The sequence below is a fragment of the Equus przewalskii genome, chromosome 28 (assembly GCF_037783145.1).
Source record: "Equus przewalskii isolate Varuska chromosome 28, EquPr2, whole genome shotgun sequence".
Taxonomy (NCBI): Eukaryota; Metazoa; Chordata; class Mammalia; order Perissodactyla; family Equidae; genus Equus; species Equus przewalskii.
The window spans coordinates 3,237,232-3,258,548 of record NC_091858.1 but is presented as its reverse complement, the minus strand read 5'-3'; the positions used below and the strand labels follow the sequence as shown (position 1 = coordinate 3,258,548).

The following is a 21,317-nucleotide window of genomic DNA, read 5'->3' as shown; positions in this document are numbered from 1 at the left end:
CCCTGAGGCTCGGCGAGCCGCCCACCTGGCCCTGGGCCCGGCTACAGGTGAGATGGGGGACGGAGTGAGTGCTGCATCCACGTGTTCTCCTTGCTCTTCACAGCAGCTCTCACAGCTCCCGCGATTATCTTTAGGCCTTTTTACAGAAGTCTGACACACATTCAGAGGGGACGCCTTCCATCCGCCCCCTAGGAGACAGATGCTCAGGGCAGTTAAACGACCTGTGTAAGGTCACACCACGTGGAGAGAGGGGAAGACAGGCCTTGAATCTAGACTCCCAAGCCCCAGCTTCCACTCTCTCTGCAACAAACACAGTCACTAGCATTACTCACAGTAGTTCTTATATTCTATAAAGTCGCCGTGAACACTGGCTTAGCCAACACCGAACCGTGGCTCCTCAGGAGGAAGCAGCACTAGGTTCCTGCAAGCCGCGCTGTTCACAACTCTTCTGTCAACCAGTGAAGACATACCCTTGTTTTATGCCTGTTTCTGTTTAAAACCCCTTATTCAATACACATGGTTGCTTTGCTGACACTGGACTCACGGCCAGCAGCACTAGAACTCAGCCCCGGATAAAGCTCACCAGCACACGGGTTTTCCCCGGAAGGCCCACCCAGCCTTCTGGCTCTTAAGACACTAGACAGCACTCCAGCACTAGGCTTGGGGGCCACTTTGAACAATGAAATCACCAAAAGAAAGCACAAAAATGCAAAAACATGGCACTAAATAGACCACAAAAAGGAGACTAGTTTACAGCAGGAGAGCTGACACAAGCGGCAGGGTGTTGCCTGTTAGGCCTCAGCGGGGACGTGCACACAGGGCCACTGCAGGTTTCACCGCCATGCCCAGGCATGACGAAAGTGCTATGAGTGCTGGTTTAGGGGTTAAAGTAACTTCTGCAATTGTGGAATTCACAAATATGGGGACCGACTGTCCATGCTTGCGAGTGGGTGGGAGGGAGTGTGCAGGGCCAGAGAGGTTGGCCCTCGCTGTCTTCTCTGTGGTCTTTGTCTTGGGGGCAGAGCACCGCAGGCCGCCCGCTCTTCCACTGCTCTTTGGGACCTAGGTGGGAGCCTGCCTCCATGCTGGCTCCCTCACCACTGTCCCCACCGTACGCTCCCCCGGCCTTTGCTTGGCAGAGGCCCCAGCCCTGGCCTGGAGCCAGGCTGCTCAGTGTTCCTGACACCCATGCTCGGGGGTCTGGAGCCACACCCTGTGGGGGGGTTCAGCCACTTTGCAGACCACCTCCAGACATTTTTTTTTTCTAAAGTCCACGTTCCAGCCTTGCCCCCATCTGGCTTCTAGGCTGCCTCTCCCGCCTTCAGGGACATCAGGAGCACCTGAGCCAAACAGGAGCTGGAAATTAAAGCCGCTGCTGCCACTGCCGCCATAAGAAAAATCAGGCAGAAGAGGATACTTTCCCTTCCACTCTCTGCTTTTTCAAATTATATGCACCTTGGGATTACTTCCAGGAGTAATTACAGCTAGTCTCCAAAACCAGCAGCCTGGCGGGGCCCCTGGCAGTGCGGGGGTTAACACGGTGACCTCCTTAAGCTGCTGAGGCGTCAGGTCTAATTTTATCCCCTAACTGGATCCGTGGGCCTCTTTTTTGCCCACATGCTGCAGGATGTCGGGAAGCCCAGAGTCAGCACTTCTGGTGGCTCCAAGGCAGTGGCCCCGCTTTTCGCCGAATGCAGAAAGCTGGAGCCTGCGTGCCACCTGGCCCAGAGCGAGGCCCTGGGGGTGTAAATGGCCACAACCCACTTAGCGCTGCGCTGGGGCCACAACGCCTCCCCACTTCCTGCCGACTCCCACCCCGACGCATCCTGTACTGAGCTGCCCCGAGCTGGGCACAGTGAAGGGCCTCGGGGCAGCTCAGTACAGGATCCCTCAGGGAGGACGGAGGTCAGAGCTGGCCGCTGAAGCCCCCAGCACCGCACGGGCCCGCTGGAGAGCCCTCGCCGCAGTGTCTTCTCAGCCCCCTCATCGACATCACCGCACAGCCCCGGTCCTCAGCCACACTGTCCCCATGCTCACACACGCCATGCACCCAGCCCCGCCTCCCTCTGACTTGCAGGGAGAATGCCAGCTACCCCTTGGGCCTATTAACTTGGTCCTTTCCTAGAAAGCAAGGGCAAGAAACATCAAGGAGAATGGAAGCCTTGGGTTCCTCAGGACTTTTGAAGGGTTCCAGGTTCAAGAGACCGTGTGGGTCTACGCCTGTCACTGTTGGACACTTCCTGGGGACTTGTGTGGAAACAGCACAGCCTAAACAGACTCTACTGTACCCTCCAGCGCCCTGTGCCCCATCCTACAGATCCCCAGGGCTTGGTTTCCAGGATGACATTACTGCTGAGTTACTGAGAGCCTTCACTCAGGAAAGCGTTTTGGCAAATCTGTCTTTTGCACTCCCCGAGAGGGAGGTCAGCAGGTATTGCTGACTGTTTTCTTGATGAAGAAACCGAGACTCAGAGACACAGACGCTAAGGAGAGGCGGGTCTATGCTCGAGACCACTGCTCATCCTGCATCCGCTGGGGGTGGAGAAGAAGGGACAGGGGACGGGGGGGTCAGGAAGTGAGCAGCCATTCCCAAGACCAGCCACTCAGAACCAGGCCAGGCCATGCAGAGAGGATGCAGAAAGACGGGGTTACCTCCAAAGAGGCCCTCCGAGGGGAGGGGCTCGAGGTCACTGTTTCCCCCTTTTCAGGCTGGCCCGCTTCACTATCTGAGCCCCCTTCCTGCCCTCTATCAGGTCCGGCTGCAGGCTACTCCCTCTCAGCTCCACCTGGAGACAGCAGCAGAGACAGAATGCAGGACAGATCACACAGAGAGACGGGGCGAAAGATAGGCAAGAGATTGAAAGGCATCCTGTGGAGGCCCTGCCAGGGGGAAGGGAGGCTCAAGGGGGAGCCCAGAGAGAGGTGAGCATGGTGCAGACTGGAAGCCACTCGGGCTGGCGCAGAGGGGAGCAGCAGGGAGAGGCGCTGGGCACTCGGAAGGCGGGCGCCTCGGAGGCTGCAGCCACCGCAGTACCTTGGCGTGTTTCATAAAGTAATCAATATCGGCTTCCAGCTCACTAGGATCCTCCAGGGGCCCCTCAGCAATCACCTCCTCGTGCTCCTGGGTGTCATCGGCACCAGACGAGTCTATCTGACGAACAACTTTGCGAACGATCTGGAAGAGAGACGTCAGGGAGAAAAGGTTGGCGAAGCCGTCAGGGCAGACTCGCGAAGAGCAGCTCCCAGGAGTGACATCAGGGAGAGGCAGCCTTTGTCCTAGGGGCCCAAGAACAGGGCTGGGCCTCTCACCCCCATCACTGAGTGTAAAATTCACACTGGACAGCCTCGGAGGGGCGAGAATTTGCAGCGGGGGTCTCAGCAGTTCTCATCAGTGGTCAGAGTCTGACCACGTGTGACTGCTGTCTCCAGCCCACAGCACCTCGTTCTGCCTCTTGGTGTCGATGCAAGTTGATGCAGTCTGTCCTCCCTGGATGGCTGTAAGCTCCGGAGGGCAGGGGGCGTTTCTTTTTCATCTATAGTAATTTGATGCAATCTTCCTGTTCCCTTATTCATTTATCCAAATATTCTAACTGTTTACTCTGCACCTAGCATGTGCTAGGAGTGGGACATGAAAACATCGACAAGACACGATCCCTGATTGCTGTGCAGAAGGAAAGACAGGCACTGGGGTTTCCCTCTAACAGTGTGAGCAGCACTGCAGTGGAGCGTACAGGTCTTCCCTTCTCTCCTTCTCCCATTCGCCCATATCTAGATGGGGCCCAACCCTTGACAGGCAAATTCATGTTTTGCTGAATTAAAATCTACCCATTCAAGGTGTTTCCACATCCTTTTCATTTTAGGAGGGCTGTGGCAGTCCAGGACCACCAGACGGCTGCCTTACAGGGCTCAGCATCACAGGACTAGGTTTGGGCTGCTCCATGGGGCCTTCTGCAACAGAGTAGCAGGAGCTGAACTCAGGTGGAATCAGGCAAAGTGGCTCTGAGGAAGGTCATGTGCAGACCAGGGAAGACAAGGGCTCCTGGCACCAGAACCACCTCTTCTGGGCTGTGCTTATGCCCCGTTATGGCAGCAGCAAGAAGCCAGGAGAGGAGTCCACAGCCTTCTAGCTTCTAGCCCACCTGCCACTCCCCAGCTCAGGAGATTCTCTGCACCCACCTTCTTGGTGACAATGTTGCCCTGCTCATCCGTGAATTGCTCCTCTGTCACCTGCTCGCCTGGAATATTCTGAAGCTCATTTCCCTGGAATTAGAGAAAGGGAGAAAACTCGAGATTGCTAAGTGGGAGTTTGGGAATAAGAATGGAGGATGAGGAAATAGCAGTAGCAGAAACCACAGTCAGACAAATCCCCACCATGGCAGGAAACGCCAACTCAGCAGGTCGTGGCAGCCAAACCCACACCCAAGTGTGAGAGGCGGCCCATGGAGCCACGGGACCTGAGGACGGGACGGAGCCCCAAGCTTGGTTTCAAGAGCTTTGTGTGCTCACTGCGGCAGCAGCACCAGGAGCAGGCAAGACAGCGAGGAATATGGAAGTTTTACTAGGAAGCCCTGAGACAGGAAATGAGCCACCTAATTTATATTTCTACAGTACTTTACAGTTTAGAAAGCCCTTCCGAAGACACCAACACCCTGAGTGTGACCTGCTCACTTCCTGAAGCTGGTTGGGGACCGAAGCAGGACGAGAACAGCCCACTGAGTCCCACAGCTGAGCTTTCTCTGCCATAACAGAGCAGAGGTCTGAGCCAACGCTGCACTCAGTCCTCACTCGCAGTGCGCGTCCCATCCCCTGAGGCCTTCCTGGCCCTGACCTCATATCCAGCGCCATCACCCAGCTTCTCTCAACACACAGCACAGCGCTGTGCCCCCAGCCCTGGCCTCCAGCCCCAGGCCTGCCTCCTGCCTAGCCGTTACCTTCAAGAAGACCCGACGGCGGACCACCCTGGTGGAGATGGTCTCCTCGTCGTCACTCAGGCCCTCGCTCTCCCCCAGCTCCTTGTCCAGCTCCTGGTGGATGTGCTTCAGCACAAAGCACAGGGAGCCCTTGACAATGTGCATCACGTTCTGACAGCTGACCAGGAAGAAGCCCAGGAGCACGAGAGTGACCAGGAGTTGGGTGATGAAAGTCCACATCCTCACCTCCTCCTCACCAGCCCGGCCCTTGGGGGACCAGCGGACCCAGGGGATCTGGTCGCTGGGGAGGTCCAACCTCTCATTCTCCTCTTGGACTCCTGTGACCCCCTGAGACCCCTTCCATTCTTGCCCCTTGGCCTCCTGCTTTTTCTCTCTGGCCAGGAGACTGACCGGCCCCTCAGTAGAACTGCCTGCCTGAGTGCCCTTCTACGGAGCAGCCCCAGGCTCTGCCCTCATGCCTGGGTGATGTCAGACTGCGATAATTTTAGCTCCCCAAACCAGCTGCTGGGGCTGTCCAACTGGGCTAGAAGGAAGCCAGCAGGTGCGTGTGTCCCGGGCACTGAAAGCGCATGTCAAAGTCACTGTGTGCACTGAGTCCCGCCCCGTCCCGCTCTGTCCACCCCAAGAGCTTGAAGGGGGGCTTGCCCCCTCACCTCTCCTGCCTGCCTGCTCCTATGCGAACTGAGGCAGTTCTGCCCAGGGTAATTTTCTCATTCAGGGACTCTAGAAGACAAAGTGTCCGAGAACGTGGCTACTTGTGTGTTTCCCTGGGGAGGGATGCCTGCTACTGCCGTCATCAGAATGACAGCACTCCCCCCGCACCTGTGCAGATGGGACTGGCTAATACCCTGGAGAGTTAAAGGTTTATTTCAAAAATAGCCCCGGGACGACTGATTTTCTCAGGCCCAGCCAAAGGAGTGCGGCAGGGTCCAGCACAGGTGGCGGGGCCACCTGGAAGCCCAAACAATTCCCATCAGCCCCATGCGCCCTTGGTGCCCCCTTTACTGGGCACGGCGATCCTAAATGTAAGTGTGTAACTGGTGTGTCTATTTAAGGCCTGTCCTTAGAGGCTGTCCCCAGGCTGGGCTGTCAACGCCCACAAGCAGGACCCACACGCGTTACAGTCGCCTTTACAGAGTAGATTCACAGAGGCAGCCACAGCAGCTGTGGCTGAAAGGAATCCACTTTGGGGATCAGGCTGTTCCTCTTTGAGTAGCAGCCCTCGTGGCAGAGAGAACAAAGATCTGGGACACGGCTAATTGACCTTGCAACTCCCTCCTGGTGGGGGCTGGGGGAAGCCGGTACCTCTGGGACCCAGTTTCCTCCCCGCAAAACAGAGATTAGAGTGCTCTCTCCCCACCCCGTTCTCGAGAGCGCTGGGGGCATCATGGGGTTTCCGAGGAGTCCCACGACGAACCCTAACAGCACACACTTACCACCACGCACACCGCTCCGCGTGGTTCTCGGTGGTTCCACATATTACCTTGGTTAAGCCTCACGACAACCCTACCATGCAGGATCTATGATTTTGCCGTTCAACACAAAGGGAACGGAGACACAGAGATGTTAAGTAACTTGCCTCTGTGAAAGGGTAAATGAGAGTCTGATTTCAAACTCCCATCCCTACACAATACTGCCTCACTTGAACAAGAGAGCACCTGAAACACAGAGGCCACAGCCCCGCAACGGAGCTGGGTGCCGGAGGGCGTTCGGTTTTGGCCCAGCCAAAAAGAGTCCAACTTCAGATATTTCCACCAGGGTCCTCCTCAGTGACTGGGCGGCTTACAGTCACTTCAGGTCCACCTCCCAAGCCCCAAATTACGAGGCATCTCTCTATCCCTCTCTTGCTGTTTTCAGAGATTCACTGGAAATACTCGGAAATGGGTGTTTTGCAAACTGTCACCTTAAATGGGCCTTGCTATCATCCCTGGGGTCCCTTGAGATGATTCAGACAATGGCTCATCCACGCCACTCTGTCCTGTCCCAGGCTGGGGAGGGGTTAGACGTGGTGGCCCGCACACTCACTGCCACTGGGAAGCAGGAGATGGGGCCCTCCTGGCCTTGACGTCGGCCTCTCTGGGCCTCAGTTTCCTCATTTATAAACAAGGCAGCTGGGCTGTGTGACCTAGACTGTTTCTCTCGGGATCAGCAGGGCAGTCCTGTTCTCTCCCCCACTCCCTCCTCACCGAGCTGACAGCAGAGGTGGTGGAGAAGAATGCTCCTGGTACCCTTCTCGTCCCCAGGGTTCTGGGGTGCACACGGGCTGGGAGCACCGCCCTCTGGGTATGCTCCTGCTCCCGGGAGAAGCGGGTGCCGAGGAACAGCCTGTGGCAAAAAATGCTGGGTGGGCTGGGGTTAAAAATGGACGCAGCTGCCTGTCCTGTCCCAGGCACATACTTGGCAGGGGAGCATTCTAAATAAAACCCTGTTTAATTCCTAGCAGTTCTTTACAGCCAGCAGCCCAGGACCATGGTGCAGCCAACCCAGTCTTGGGGTCCCAAAGGTGCCTCCCAGGGCTGAGGTTCAGATGGGGGAGGGGAGTGAAGAGAAGAAAGAGCAGAGACGAAGGAGAGGGGGAAATGGTTCCTGGACGAGCAAACAGTGCTGCCTGAACGGTAAGAAACCTAACGAGACACAGAATACATCGTTTATGTACACATCAAAAATACACATGCACCGCGCCAGCCCTGGGGCCTAGTGGTTAGGTTTGGCACACTCCTCTTGGGCAGCCCAGGTTCGGCTCCCGGGTGCAGACCTACACCACTCATCTGTCAGTGGCCATGCTGTGACGGCAGCTCAGATGCAAAATAGAGGAAGATTAGCAACAGACGTTAGCTCAGGGAGACTCTTCATCAGCAAAAAACCCCGAAAAACAAAAAACATATGCACGGAACAGCAATGCAAATTTTATAAAAATGCATACATTGAAAAGACACACATTAATAAGACGTCTGGTATTTGCTTCAAAATAACATGGAGGGAGAGGGAAAGAGGGGGTATAGAGGAAAGAAGACTGGCCACCAGTGGGTCATTCTGGAGCCTGTGTGGTTTGCGCGTGCTAAGTTAATGTGCTACTCTGTTTTTGTATTTGTTTGCAATTTTTTCATAATAAAAATTTTTTCAAAAAATGCATTAAAATGGTTGTCTATGGAAATGGGGAGAGGCAAGAGAATGGGAATGGGGAGTGAAGACAAAAGTGAATACACAAAATGAGTAAAGTAGAGTAAACTGGAAGTAGGGAGGGAGGAAGAGAGGACGGGGCGGAGAGAGGAGAGCGGCCTAGGGGGACGTTCTCTCTACCCACCTCCTGCTTCACTTGGTGAGCCTGCCACAGAATCAGAATTCCCCAGCCCGATGAACCTTGGTGATAATCTATCACTGCTCACTTACCAGTGAGGAAACTGAGGGGCTGAGGAGAGAGTGGCATGGCCATCGCCACGCAGACCAGCGTTAGCCTAACACCCAGTTCTCTTGGCTCTAAGCCCTTTCTAAAACATGATGGAAAAAGAAAAACAAAACCGTGGCTTTGGCATCAGCCAGACCTAACTCAAAGCCCACCTATGACCCTGTGACCTTGGGCAAGTTGCTCAACCGTCAGCTGCCAGATGGGAGTAACAGCTGAGAGCTGGGGCAGGTGTGAGGGTGATGACGGCATAGCTGTCGCCCCTCCATTCCCTCGGGAGAGGTCGAGGTAGGAGGTAGGTAAAGACCTTGCATCCTTACTTCTAGAGAAAGTGAAGGCACCACCGCAAGTTTTAAAGAAAGGAAACAGGCTGGGCTCTGGGCCTGAGTGAGAGAGAGGCCGCCCTAGAGCCTCAGGCCCCAGCAGGCGCCCCTGCGGCTCTCACCTGTACCACCCCGGAGAAGGTGCTCTCCGCCTCCTGCACCCATTCTTGGTGGCCTTGTCGTCTCCGTTCCCGGTCAGCCTGGGGGCTCTCAGCCTCGGGCTGCTCTATCCGCAAGTGCTCAGGTGCAGACCCCAGGACCTTCTCATACTCCTGAGACCCATGGGGCTCCAGCCCTGGGACGGTGGTGACCGCTCTTTGCACTGAGTGCGAGCCTTGCGTGGTCTCCTCTTGCTGGGAGCCCTGTGCAGCATCTTGCAGGTATGAGACAATGGAGCCTTCCCCATCCCAGTCCTGCAGTCTGGGGTCCGGGAAGAGAGAAAGAACACTCGGTCACCCTTCAGTCTCTGCTCTCTCAGACACTCTCCACCTCCAGAGCCCTGGCTCAGCCAGGACACGTCCTGTATTGCCCACCTGAGGGGCAGGAGAGCGTGAGCAAATCACACAGCTGATTGCCCTGTCCAGAGAGGAACAAACGGTCCATCCATGCTGTCCAGGTGGAGAGGGCCACGGATGCCAGTACCACTGTCCCCTCCCTTTGAGTGGCGGCTCCCTACTCTGGGCACCAGAGGCACTTGGCCCTCACTGATGGTCGAGTCATCCAGGGCTCCACACCCGTCATCTTACCCACCTCCCCTCCAGCCCTCCAGGACACTCACTCGACAGTCCGCCTCTCAGGACTCATCTGACAAGGTGTTCATGCTCTCCCCCTGGAAACATGCTCTTCCGTGGCTTCCAGGACAGTACACTTGACTGGTTTAACTCCCTCCCTCTCTGGCCACTCCTTCTCAGTGCCCTTCATTGGTTCCTCCTTATTTCTCTGATTTCTGAACACTGGAGTGCCCCAGGGCTCAGTTCTCAGACCTCATCTCTATCTCTATCCACTTCCTCAGGGACCATTCAATCCATGCTCACACCCCGTCTACAGGCTCCTCATGCCCAGATGCATGTCTCCAGCATCTCTGCCTTCAACTGCAGATGTGTAGCCTACCACCTCCTCAACACTTCTGCTTTGGACTTCCAACAGGCATTTCGAGGACAGCGTGGTCAAATCCATGCTGACGATCTTCTCCCCAAACCTCTCCTACCTAGTCTTCCCCACTGCGGTAAATGCAGTTTCATCCTTCCAGTTGTCAGGTCAAGGATACCAGTGAACTCTTTGACTCCTCTCTTTCCCCCACACTCCACATCTTATTTGTCAGCAAACCCTTTTGGTTCAACTTTCAAAAATATATCCTGAACACAACCAAACACAACCACTTCTCGCCACCACCACTGCTACCATCTTGGTCCACACCCTAGTGGACTCTCACCTCTTAGGACATCCCCCTGCTTCTACTCCTGGCCATGTCTGACTATTTTCCAGGCAGTTGCCAGATCACCTCACTCCTCTGCTCGAAACCCTCTAATGGCGCCTCATCCCACCCAGTATATACCAAATCTTTCTAGGACCTTAAGGCCTGACATGTCCGGCCCCATTACCTCCCTGACCTCATCTCCCTCAATAATTCTGCTGAAGGCACAACGACCTTCTCACTGTTCCTTGACTGGGCCAGACATGCTCTATCCAGGGCCTTTGCACTAGCTGGGCCTTCTGCTGACTGTCTCTCCTCAGGTATTCACCCAGCTCACCCCCAGATTCCTTTAAGTTTACTCCAAAACCACTATCTCAGGCTGCTAGGCCACCCCGTCTATAATTTCAACCACCCCCTCTCCACACCATACACACCTCCTATCCAACCCCCTTCTCTGCTTTATTTTTCTTTTTAGCACTTATTATCCAGCATTTCTCTTTAATTACTTTTATTCACTTTATCTTGTTTATTGTCTGTTTCCCCAGCAGAATGTAAACTTCTTGCAGGTGGAGATTTTGTCTGTTGTTCAATGCCATATCCCAGGCACCCAGGCACTGTTCCTAGATGCCTGGCACAGGGGAGGCACTCAATGCATATTGTTGAGTGAGTAAACGATATCTGTCTATCCCCACTGGGAGGATGACCAAGGACACAGAGCCCAGCTCTGAAACATACCATGGCTCAGCACTCAGGCCTTCTGGCTCCCTATCTAGTGACCCTGCTGTTACTTGGTGCTGTGGCCAGCACCCAGTGAGCATGTGATCAATGCTGGCTGAACGCATGGCCATCACAGCTTGTTGGAAGAAGGCCTCTCTCTAGTGAAATGCCAGGATTTCACTTGGAATCCTCACGGGCTTAGTCCATCCAATTCTCCCCAATAACCAAAGGTTTGTTTGGGAAGCGAAATGAACCCTTGCTGTCCCATCTGCTAACGACTCTCTTTTCCCTCCTGTATTCAGGCCACAGAGAGTAGGCCCTGGAGCTTCCGAGCCGGCCTGAGGGCAGCGTGGATGGGAAGAGGAAATGATGACAGACTTCCCACAGCTTGACCTGACTGGAGCTCCTTGGGTGGCCACAGCCTTCTGGGAGCGCATGAAACACCTCGCTGCTTTAGGGAAAGTCCAGGAAGCACAGCGACATGGAGGAAAGGGCCGCTGCCACTCACTTCCTGTGCTGGTCCAGAAAGGCCAAAATAATGCCCATCACAGGTCTGTGTCCTCTCCCTCTCTCCCCCTAGGCCTCCTCTGCACTGAGCACAGCGCCGGGGGTGTGGTAGGGGTCCACTGCAGGGCCGTGAGCCGGGCCGTGGCCTGAGGAGTCTCAGTGTCTGCAGAGGTGCTGCCAACGCTGCTCCCCCATGGCCCGCACAGGACCAGCCTTCCCGTCACGGGGAGCTTGTGAGGAGCCAGCCAGGGGAACAAGCAGCTCTCGACAGCTGATAAGCCTTGTCCTGTCCCAGATAAGCCCACCAGCCTCACTCTTTCAAAGGGACTAAGCAGAACGGGCACCATTATCAGCCCTGTCTCACGCAGGCTGTGACTGCACGAATAACTTCCCCGGGCCCTGGTGCCTCCAGGTTTCTAAATATGGTCTTCAGCAGTCAGCGCACAATGGCGACAGGGCCTGGAGCACCAACTCCAGCCCCACTTTAGGGACGTGGCAGCACCGAGTTTTACAGTCTCTCTCCTAAGCACGCTGTTCCCTGTACCAACACTCTCAGCCTCTCTCCTGCTGGCCATGCCCGGGAGGGGTCTTGGGGCGGGACCGGCCTTGCAGATCACAGCTCCTCTCTTACATGACAGAGGCCTGAGTTCAGCTGGGCGGCTTCAGAGGCAAGTTAGCGCCATCCTCAATTTATGTGCTCCGGGGCACTCAGAACACAGGGTCAGGGCGGCAGCATCACCTAAGAATGCCCTCTGTGCTCACTGCCAGGCACCATCTCCCCCGGAAGCCCAGAAAGACGAAAGGCCTGCTGCCCTGGCAGCCCAGCCCTTACCTGTCCTGGCTCGTCTCCATCACCAGACTCACGGTGGGGGATTCTGTGATGTGGGCTTGTACCCTCTGCTGGCCTGAAACAAAAGACACTTCATTCTCTGAGTCCTGCCTCACACCTGTTGAGTCCTCCTGCCTCTCATGACCTGGCAGCTTCTCTTCTGACCTCTGACCTTCCTTTTGTTCAAGAAAATCGGTAAAGCCATTTGTAGCATCTGAATCCACTGTGTCGTCCTCTACGAGGTCCAGAGAGCCCAGCGTGGGGCCCTGGAGTCCCTTGGAGAGCGACCCCTCCAGCTTCCACTCGTGGCTGGTGGCATCAGAGTCCTCGGCCTTGCTGCACTCCAGAGAGGAGTCCTCAGCAGTGACCAGGGAGGGTGTGAGGCCCGCAGACCACACCTGCATGTCAGACATCTCCAGCATGGCGTCAGGATCCATGACCACCAAGGGATTGGAGTCTATCATGGCCACCTCGTTCCAGTACTGGTCTGCACGCAGCGGAGAGGAAAGCGCGTAGTGCAGGGAGGCAGGGGACAGCAGCTCGTCCTGCAGCGAGGAGTAACCTGGATGGGCAGACAGAGGGCGACATGCTCCAGAAGCGATTTTTGTCACACACGCTTACGTGCAAGTCCACGCACACGCACACACAGGCACAGCCATAGATAGGCATGCACATTCCGGGCAAGGGGCTTTCCAAGCTCAAAGTCCAATGCTCAGGCCTTGGGGCTGCTGCCCCGGGTACCTGGGCAAGAGAAATAATACTCTGAGTTGGATGGGGGGCAGCCAGGGAGTAGGGGTGAAGAGGAGGACTGCTGTGCTGGATGGCAAAGAAAGAGATTGGAATTCTTTGTTATCCAGTTCAGAGCGCTACGTGAAGAGGCCTTGATCCAAAGGACTTGTGCTCCACCCTGTCTCAAATCAGGTGAGAGCCCCACTTCTCGAAGGCTGGGCAGAAAGAACTCCTGCTCTTTCTTTGCTCAAGACTTCCCTTTGGCACAGTCCTTAGAGTCTCTGTCAGGAATGTACCTTAAAGGGAGGGACCAGCCCCCAGAACCAGGGTCCGTGATCAAGGTGCCTTGGAGGGTCTCATGGGGTAAGCTGAACATCCACAGACCTTGGTGCAGTGGTCAAATGGGAAACCATTTGGTTTGAGATGAAGTAATTTTTCCTCGAGTTGTGGAATAGTTCCAGAAACTCTAAGTAATCTAAAGTGGCACACATGAGTTTTCTTTTCTTTTTCGTTTTTTTTTTTTTGCAGGGAAAGAGTTGCCCTGAGCTAACAGCTGTTGCCAATCTTCCTCTTTTTTTTTTTCCTCCCCAAAGCCCCAGTACATGGTTGTATATCCTAGTTGTAAGTCCTTCTAGTTCTTCTATATGAGCCACCACCACAGCATGGCCACTGACAGATGGGTGGTGTGGTTCTGCACCTGGGAAGTGAACCTGGGCCTCTAAAGTGGTGAGCGTGGAACACTAACCACTAGGTCATCAGGGCTGGCTCCACAGGTGGGTTTTCTAAGGGTTCAAAACAGGGGGCCAGTTCAGGGGGCACCAGGAGGAGCTAGGCACACCTGCTGGCACTTCAGGACTCTGCCCCGAGCAAGTCATCCCAGCTCCAGGTCAGCAGTGACCCGGAGGAATCAGAGCCAGCTGGCTCAGGCCCCCAGACGCATGGCCCCATGGTCAGCACAGCCTGTCATCCATCTGTTCCTTGCTGCCTGGCTTAGACGGGAGTCCCTGCTAGTTTTCTGGGTGGCTCTGGTACTAGCTCTCTGATGTTCAGAAGTGACCAGGAACCCGAGTGAGAGGCACATGTCAGCGTGTGAGAAATTTGTGTGCGAGTTGAATGGGCAGTGTTCTGTCAGGTGACTCCTCTGCTCTCCTCTATCCAGGAATGAGGGTCCCTGAAATAGGAGAAAGAGGGCCTCTGACTCCCCTTCAGAGCAGGTGCCAAGCTGTGGGCGGGAGAAGGGAATAGAAGACAAGATTCTCCATTCGGCTGAGCTCGTCTGGGGAGCCAGGGAGCAGGTGTGTGCCTACCACCTCTGAAAACGCAGCAGGGCCAAAGGAGGACACTGGGTAGGGTGGGGCCACCCTCTGCCAGGTCTCTAGGGACCTTCCTGCCATGCAGAGAGGCCCCTAGCCTAGAGTCCTGCCATTCATTCCCCGCCACATGCATCCAGCTCTTCCCTGGGCTCAGCCTTTCTTCCAACGGGCCTTCCTCATTCCTAGCTCTGGGCCTCAGCTCCTGCTCGCCCATCTCTTCTCTACTTTTGACAATACTATCTCCAGTTATCCTCATTCACTCACTTGTTCAACCAAAAAATATTAACTGAGGTCTGATTACATGCTAGGTACCATGCTAAAGGGTTGGGGATTAGAAACACACACACAATAAGACGTGTTCTCTTTGTCCTCTTTTTCATGACCATTTCCTATAACTTCAGCTTATCTTGATTTCTCCCATCTTTGAATCTGTCCTGTGTTCCCTCACTAAGCTATTCATGGAACTGTACACTCTTTGAGGGCATCAATGGTGTCTACCTTTTCCTCTCACTTGCCTGGAACAGGATTCGGAATCCATTGGCCCCAGGGACTAGTGCAGAGCTCTAGAGAAGTGTGAGGGAGACACAGGAGCCAGAACAGATGGCTTCACCCGTATTTAGTAAAACCACAGTTGCTAATGATTACACGTGTGCTCAATGTAATCATGCTACGTGCTCAACACATCCTCTCTCTCAACCTTCCCAGGAGAGTCTTATTCCCGATTGATCTCTACAAGTGTTCTCCCAAAATCAGAAGGAGGAGGAGACCGTGAGGTGGTGTGGTGGCTGGTGGGTAGGATGGTACAGTGGCGGAGATTAAGGGAATCCCCTTTCACCTCTGGCCAAACTAGGAGGAACACGGAAGAGGTGGGAGAGTAGGAGAAATGGGTGGGTCAGATCTTACCACAATATTACCACCAAGACATTGCATGTGAAACTTTGACCTCAGGAACTGGGAAACCAGGGGGAATGGCCTGCAAACCTTCCATAGAAATCTCTCCAGATATATAGGAACAAAACATCTTAGAGTCAAGTGATTATTTTCCTTATTATTATTCTCGAAAGCATTATTATCTTATTTCCATTATCAATCAAGCATCTATTTTGTGAAAAAACATATCTAACAGATTATTTTTAATTGTTACAACAACCCTACAAGAAAAGTAAAGTAGAGGTTTAGTAAGTTGCTTAAGGCACACAGTAAGAGTGGTCTTTTCACTAGATTTTGCCATTAATATCTTTTTAGGATAGCTTTATTAAGGTATAGCTGACATACAATAAATGCACATATTTAAAGTAGATAATTTGATAAGTTCTGACAGGTATACAACCATGAAATCGTCACCACAAGGACAAGAGGGGACGTTCATCATCCCTGAAAGGCTTCCTCACGCTTCTTTGTAACCCTTCCTTCCGCCACTCCATCCCCAGGTGACCACTGGTCTGCTTTCCATGTGAGTTTGCATTTCCTAGACTGGTAGATAAATGGAATTATACAGTGCGTACTCCTGTTTGTCTGGCTTCTTTCACTCAGCCTAACTATTTGGGTGTCATCCATGCTGTTACATGTATCAATAATTCAGCCATTGTTATTGCTGAGTTGTAGTCTACTGGATGGATATACCACAGTTTATCCATTTGCCTGCTAATGGATATTTGGATTGCTTCCAGTTTGAGGATGTTACAAAGCTGCTTGTCTGTTTGGACATATGCTTTCTTTTCTTCTGGATGGAATGGCTGGATCATATGGTGGGTAAGTGTTTAACTCTTTAAGAAACAACCAAAGTGTTTCCCAAGCTATTTCACTAATGACTAATGATTTAAGCATCTTTTCACGTGCTTATTTGCCATTGGTATATCTTCTGAGTTAAGCATCTGTTCAAATCTTCTGCCCCTTGTAAAAACTGAGTTGTCTATTTTCTTATTATTGAGTTTTCAGAGTTCTTTATATATTCTGGATACAAATCCTATATCAGATGATTATTTGCCAATATTTTCTCCCAAGCTGTGGCTTGTTTTTCATTCTCTTAACAGTGCATTTTGAAGAGCAGACGTTTCTAATTTTGATGAAGTCTAACTTATCAATTTGTCCTTTTACGGATTGCGCTGTTGGTGTTCTATCTAAAAAGTCTTTGCCTTACCCAAGGTCTCTAAGGATTTCTTTTATGTTTTCTTCTAGAAATTTTGTATTTTTATGTTTACTCCTAGAAGTTTTTATATTAGGTTTTACATTTAATCTATGATCCATTTTGCATTAATTTTTGTATAGGATGCAAGGTATGAATCCAAGTTCACTTTTGCATATGAATATCCAACTGTTCCAGCACCACTTGTTTGAAAGATTGCTCTTTCTCCACTGAATTGCCTTTGCACCTTTGTTAAAAACCAGTAGTTCATATATATATATATATATATGTGATTCTATTTCTGGGCTCTATTCTGTTGCACTCATTTATCTATCTTTATGACAATACCACACTTCAATTACTGAAGCTTTGTAATAAATCTTGAAGTCAGGTGGTGTCGATCCTTCAACTCCATTCATTTTCAAAGTTATTTGGGATATTCTAGGTCGTTTCCATATGAAATTTAGAACCACTTTCTCAATTTATACAAAAAATCCTACAGGAATTTTGATTGAGATTGCTGAAATATATAGATCATTTTAGGGAGAAGTGACAACAATATCAAGGCCTCTGACTCATTAACGAGACGTATCTCTACATTTCTTTAGGTGTGCTTTAATTCCTCTTGGTAATGTTTTGTAGTTTTCAATGTATAAGTCTTTCACATCTTTTATCAGATTTAGCTCCAAGTATTTCAATTTTCTCAATACTATTATAAATGGTATTCTTTTTTAAATTTCAACTTATAATTGTTCATTGCTAATACATAGAAATTCGAATGACTGTTATATATTGGAATTGTATCCTGCAAGCTTACCAAACTCATTTATTAATCACTTTTTGTGGATTCCATTGGGTTTTTATATAGGCGATCTTGTTGTCTGTGAATAAAGACAGTTAACTCCTTCCTTTCCAATCTAGTTGCCTTTTATTTCTCTTACTTGCCTGATTGTACTGGCTATCACCACTAATACAATGTTGAACAGAAGCAGTGAGAGTAGACATCATTGTCTTGTTACTGAACTTAGAGGCAAAAAATTCAGTTTTTCATCATTAAGTGTAATGTTAGCTTTAGGTTTTTTGTAGATGCTCTTTATAAGGCTAAGTGAATTCCTTTCTATTCCTACTTTGCTGAGGGTTTTCATCAGGAATGGTTGTTGGATCTATCAGATACTTTCTCTGCATTATTGTGATGATCATATGATTTTTCTTTTTTAGTTTGTTAATATGATTAATTATACTGTTTGTTTTATGGTTTTTACTCTTTTAAATCTCTTAAGGTGTGTTTTATGACCCAGAATGCTGACTGTTTCACATGAGCTTGAGGAGAATATGTATGCTCCTGTTGTTGGATGAAGTGGTCTACAGATGTCAGTTATATCCAGGTGATTGATGGTGTTGTTGAGTTTGACTACGTGCTGACTGATTTTTCTCCCTGCTGGATCTGCGCATTTCTAATGGAGGGGTGCAGAAGTCTCCAACTGTAGAGTGGATTCACCCGTTTCTCCTTGCAGTTCTATCAGTGTTTGCCTCACACAGTTTGATGCTTTGTTGTTAGGCGCATACACATTGAGGACTACGTCTTCTTGGGAAATTGACCTTTTTATCATTATGCAGTGCCTTTCTTCATCCCCGATAACTCTCCTTGCTTTGCAGTCTGCTCTGTCTGAAAATAATATAGCTACTCCTGCTTTCTTTTTATTAGTGTTAGCATGGTATATTTTTCTCCATTCATTTACTTTTAATATATATATGTGTCTTTATATTTAAAGGAGATCTCTGTCTTTTAATTGGTACATTTAGACCATTGACACTCAAAGTGATTATTGATACAGTTGGATTAATATCTACCATATTTGTTACTATTTTCTATTTGTTGCCCTTATTCTTTGTGCCTCTTTTTGTCCTCCATTCTTTTTCTGCCTTTTGTGGCTTTAATTGAGCATTTTTATGATTCCATTTTCTCTCGTTTCTTAGCATATTAATTATGCTTCTTTTTTTTAACTTTTTTTAGTGGTTGCCCTAGAGTTTGCCATATACATTTACAACTAACACAAGTCCACTTTCAAATAATACTATATCACTTCATGGATTGTGTGAGTACCTTATAATAACAAAATAATCTAATTCCCGCCTCCCGTCCCTTCTATCATTGCTGTCTGCTGTCATTCATCATTTGTTTCACTTATATATAAGCATATATAAATATATGTATATACGTGTGTGTGTGCGTATGTGTACACATGGTCCCCAGCTTGATGTTTAGCTTATGATTTTTCGACTTTACAATGGTGGATTCATGAGAGTTCAGTCTGTCATTGAATTGCACAACTCTGAAATGAGGTCAGCTTTGGGATCCATCTTACTTCAAAGATTTACTGAAGGATGAATATGCCTACATTGTAATGGGCTGTTTTGGTTTTTTTCTTTTACTTTTGAAATATACACACACACTTACATAAATCATCTTGCGAAATAACACTGTGTCTGTGAGTGTGTGTAAAGGCTTCTACCGCTTTAAAAAAATCTTTGAAAACCTGATCTTGTTCAACTTCTTACTCAATACATTTTCAACTTAATGGTATTTTCAAGTTGTAATGGGTTTATCAAGACATAACCCTATTGTAAGTTGAGGAAGATCTGTATATATGTATGCATATGAGATATATATATATATAAGCATGCATAATTAACTACATTGTTACTATTATTATTTTGAATAAATTGTTATCCTATAGACCAACTAAGAATAAGAGAAATAAAAGTTTTCATTTTCACTTAATCTTTCTTTCGTGCTCTTGCCCAGTTTACGTAGAACCAAGTTTCTGACATATTATTTTCCCTCTCTCTAAAGAACTTCTTTTAACACTTCTTGCAAGGTGAGTCTGCTGGCAAAAAATTCCCTCAATTTTTGTTTGTCTGAGAGTCTTTATTTCTCCTTCACTTTTGAAGGATAATTTTGCAGGATACAGAATTCTAGGTTGGTATTTTTTTTCTCTCAACACTTTGAATATTTCACTCTATTTTCTTCTTGTTTGCAGGGCTTCTGAAGAGAAGTGGGATGTAATTCCTATCTTTGTTCCTCTAAGGTAAAGTGTTTTTTCCCTCTGGTTTATTTCAGGATTTTTTAACTTATATTTGATTTTCTTTATATTTGATTTGAAAATAGCCTAGGTGTAGTTTTTTGGCATTTATCCTACTTGGTGTTTTCTGAGGTCTCTGGATCTGTGGGTTGGTGTCTGGCATTAATTTAGAGGAAATTCTCAGTCATTATTGTTTCAAATATTTCTCCTATTTTTTTCTTTCTTCTATATCTGGTATTCCCATTATGTGTATGTTACACCTTTTGTAGTTGTCCCACACTCCTTGGATAGTCTATTCTGTTTTTTTCGGTCTTTGTTCTCTTTGCTTTTCTACTTTGGAGATTTCTCTTGAGATATCCTCAAGCTCAGAGTTTCTTTCCTCAGTTGTGTCTGGTCTACTAGTATGCCCATCAAAAGCATTCTTCATTTTTGTCCAAGTATTTTTGATCTCTAGCATTTCTTTTTGGCTCTTTCTTAGAATTTCCACTGCTCTGCTTACATTGCCCATCTGTTCTTACATGCTGTCTACTCCATCCATTAGAGCCTTCAGCATATTAATCATAGTTGTTTTAAATTCCCAGTCTGATAACTCCAAGATCCCTGCCATGTCTGGTTCTAATGTTCGCTGTCTCTTCAAATTGTGCTTTTCGTCTTTGGTATGTGTTGTAATTTTCTCTTGATAGCCAGACATGATTTACAAGGTGAAAGGAACTACTGTAGACAGACCTTTAGTAATGCAGTGGTGAGGTGTGGGGAGCGGGGAAGTGTCATGTAGTCCTGTGATTAGGTTGAGACCTAGGTCTTTTAGTGAGCCTGTGCCTCTCGACTGTGAACTTCACAAGTGTTTTAAATTTATTTTCCTCTACCTTAGATGGGAAAAGATGGCTAGAGTGAGCTGGAGTTGGGTATTTCCCTTCCTCCAGGTCAGTTAGGCTCTGATAATACCCCCAGCATGTTAAGCTCTAGTTAACTAGTTTCCCCTGAGGGCAGGCCTTGTTAAGAACAGAGTACCCTGGCATATTTCAGTGGTTCCTTTTCTCCTCCCCCAGCCGGAAGCACGAGGGGATTTTTCTCTGATATTTACTGTGGGAACCTGGTCCAACTCCTGGAGGTAAATCTCACAAAACTGTGAGGGCCCCACTATGCCTGGACCCCCCTGGAGCGTTTAACTCTCAGAATTGTCCACACTGAGCCTCCAGCAATCTGTTAATCACAGTCCTGGTTTTCCAAGCCAGCACTGGTTCCCAGGTGGTTTCCCCTTGTGAATCTCTGTCCCAGTAAAGTGATATTCTCTGTATTCACCAGTCAGACTCCCCAATTTGGGGACAGCAGTTCGTTCGGTGTCCTCGCCTCTCTTAAAGATCCTAGAAGAGTTGTTGATTTTTCAGTCTGTTCAGTTTTTTACCTGTTAGGTCAGAGGGTCGACTCCCAAGCTGCTTACATGCAGAACCAGACACTGATTTATTTTAGAATGTTAAACCTCCCTTGTATTCCTGGGATAAACCTCACTTGGTCATGATGTATTATCTTTTTTACATAGTGTTGGGTTTGATTTGCTAAAATTTAGTTTAAACTTTTTGCATAAAAGTTCATTTTTCTTGTAATGTCTTTCCCCCCCAATATCAGGGTGATGCTGTCCTCATAGAATGATTGGGAAGTATTATGTCCTTTTTAATTTTATAAACGAGTTATTTCTTCCTTAAATGTTTGGTAGAATTTGCCAATGAAGCCATCTAGGCTTAGAGTTTTCTTTGTGGGAATGTTTTTTAAGTATAAATTTAATTTCTTTAACATATATAAGGCTATTCAAGTTATTTATTTCTTCCTATGTGAGCTTTGATAGTTTGTATCTTTCAAGGAATTTGCCAATTTCATCTATGCTTTCAAATTTACTGGCATAAAATTGTCAATATTTCCTTATCATCCTTTTACTACTTATAGAA

At 49.3% G+C, this 21,317-nt stretch overlaps 1 protein-coding gene across 17 annotated transcripts in view; it reads right to left on the bottom strand.

Annotated features, from left to right (window-relative positions):
* The window catches only part of ANK1 (ankyrin 1), a 622,216-nt gene that overhangs the window by 419,495 nt on the left and 181,404 nt on the right, over positions 1–21,317 (bottom strand). For 4 of the 17 annotated variants that reach the window (XM_070598768.1, XM_070598769.1, XM_070598774.1 and 1 more), the window contains 5 exons: positions 12,128–12,686; positions 8,780–9,077; positions 4,177–4,260; positions 3,035–3,175; positions 2,653–2,786 (listed from right to left, as the gene is read on the bottom strand). The exons of 1 other annotated variant lie outside the window; for it this stretch is intronic. In XM_070598768.1, the coding sequence (XP_070454869.1) occupies positions 2,688–2,786; positions 3,035–3,175; positions 4,177–4,260; positions 8,780–9,077; positions 12,128–12,686 (1,181 nt within the window). In that variant the 3' untranslated portion in view covers positions 2,653–2,687. Of the gene's footprint in view, positions 1–2,652; positions 2,787–3,034; positions 3,176–4,176; positions 4,261–4,931; positions 5,721–8,779; positions 9,078–12,127; positions 12,687–21,317 lie in introns of those variants that run through there. 12 more of the 17 variants (XM_070598771.1, XM_070598773.1, XM_008523150.2 and 9 more) reach the window with 8 other exon arrangements.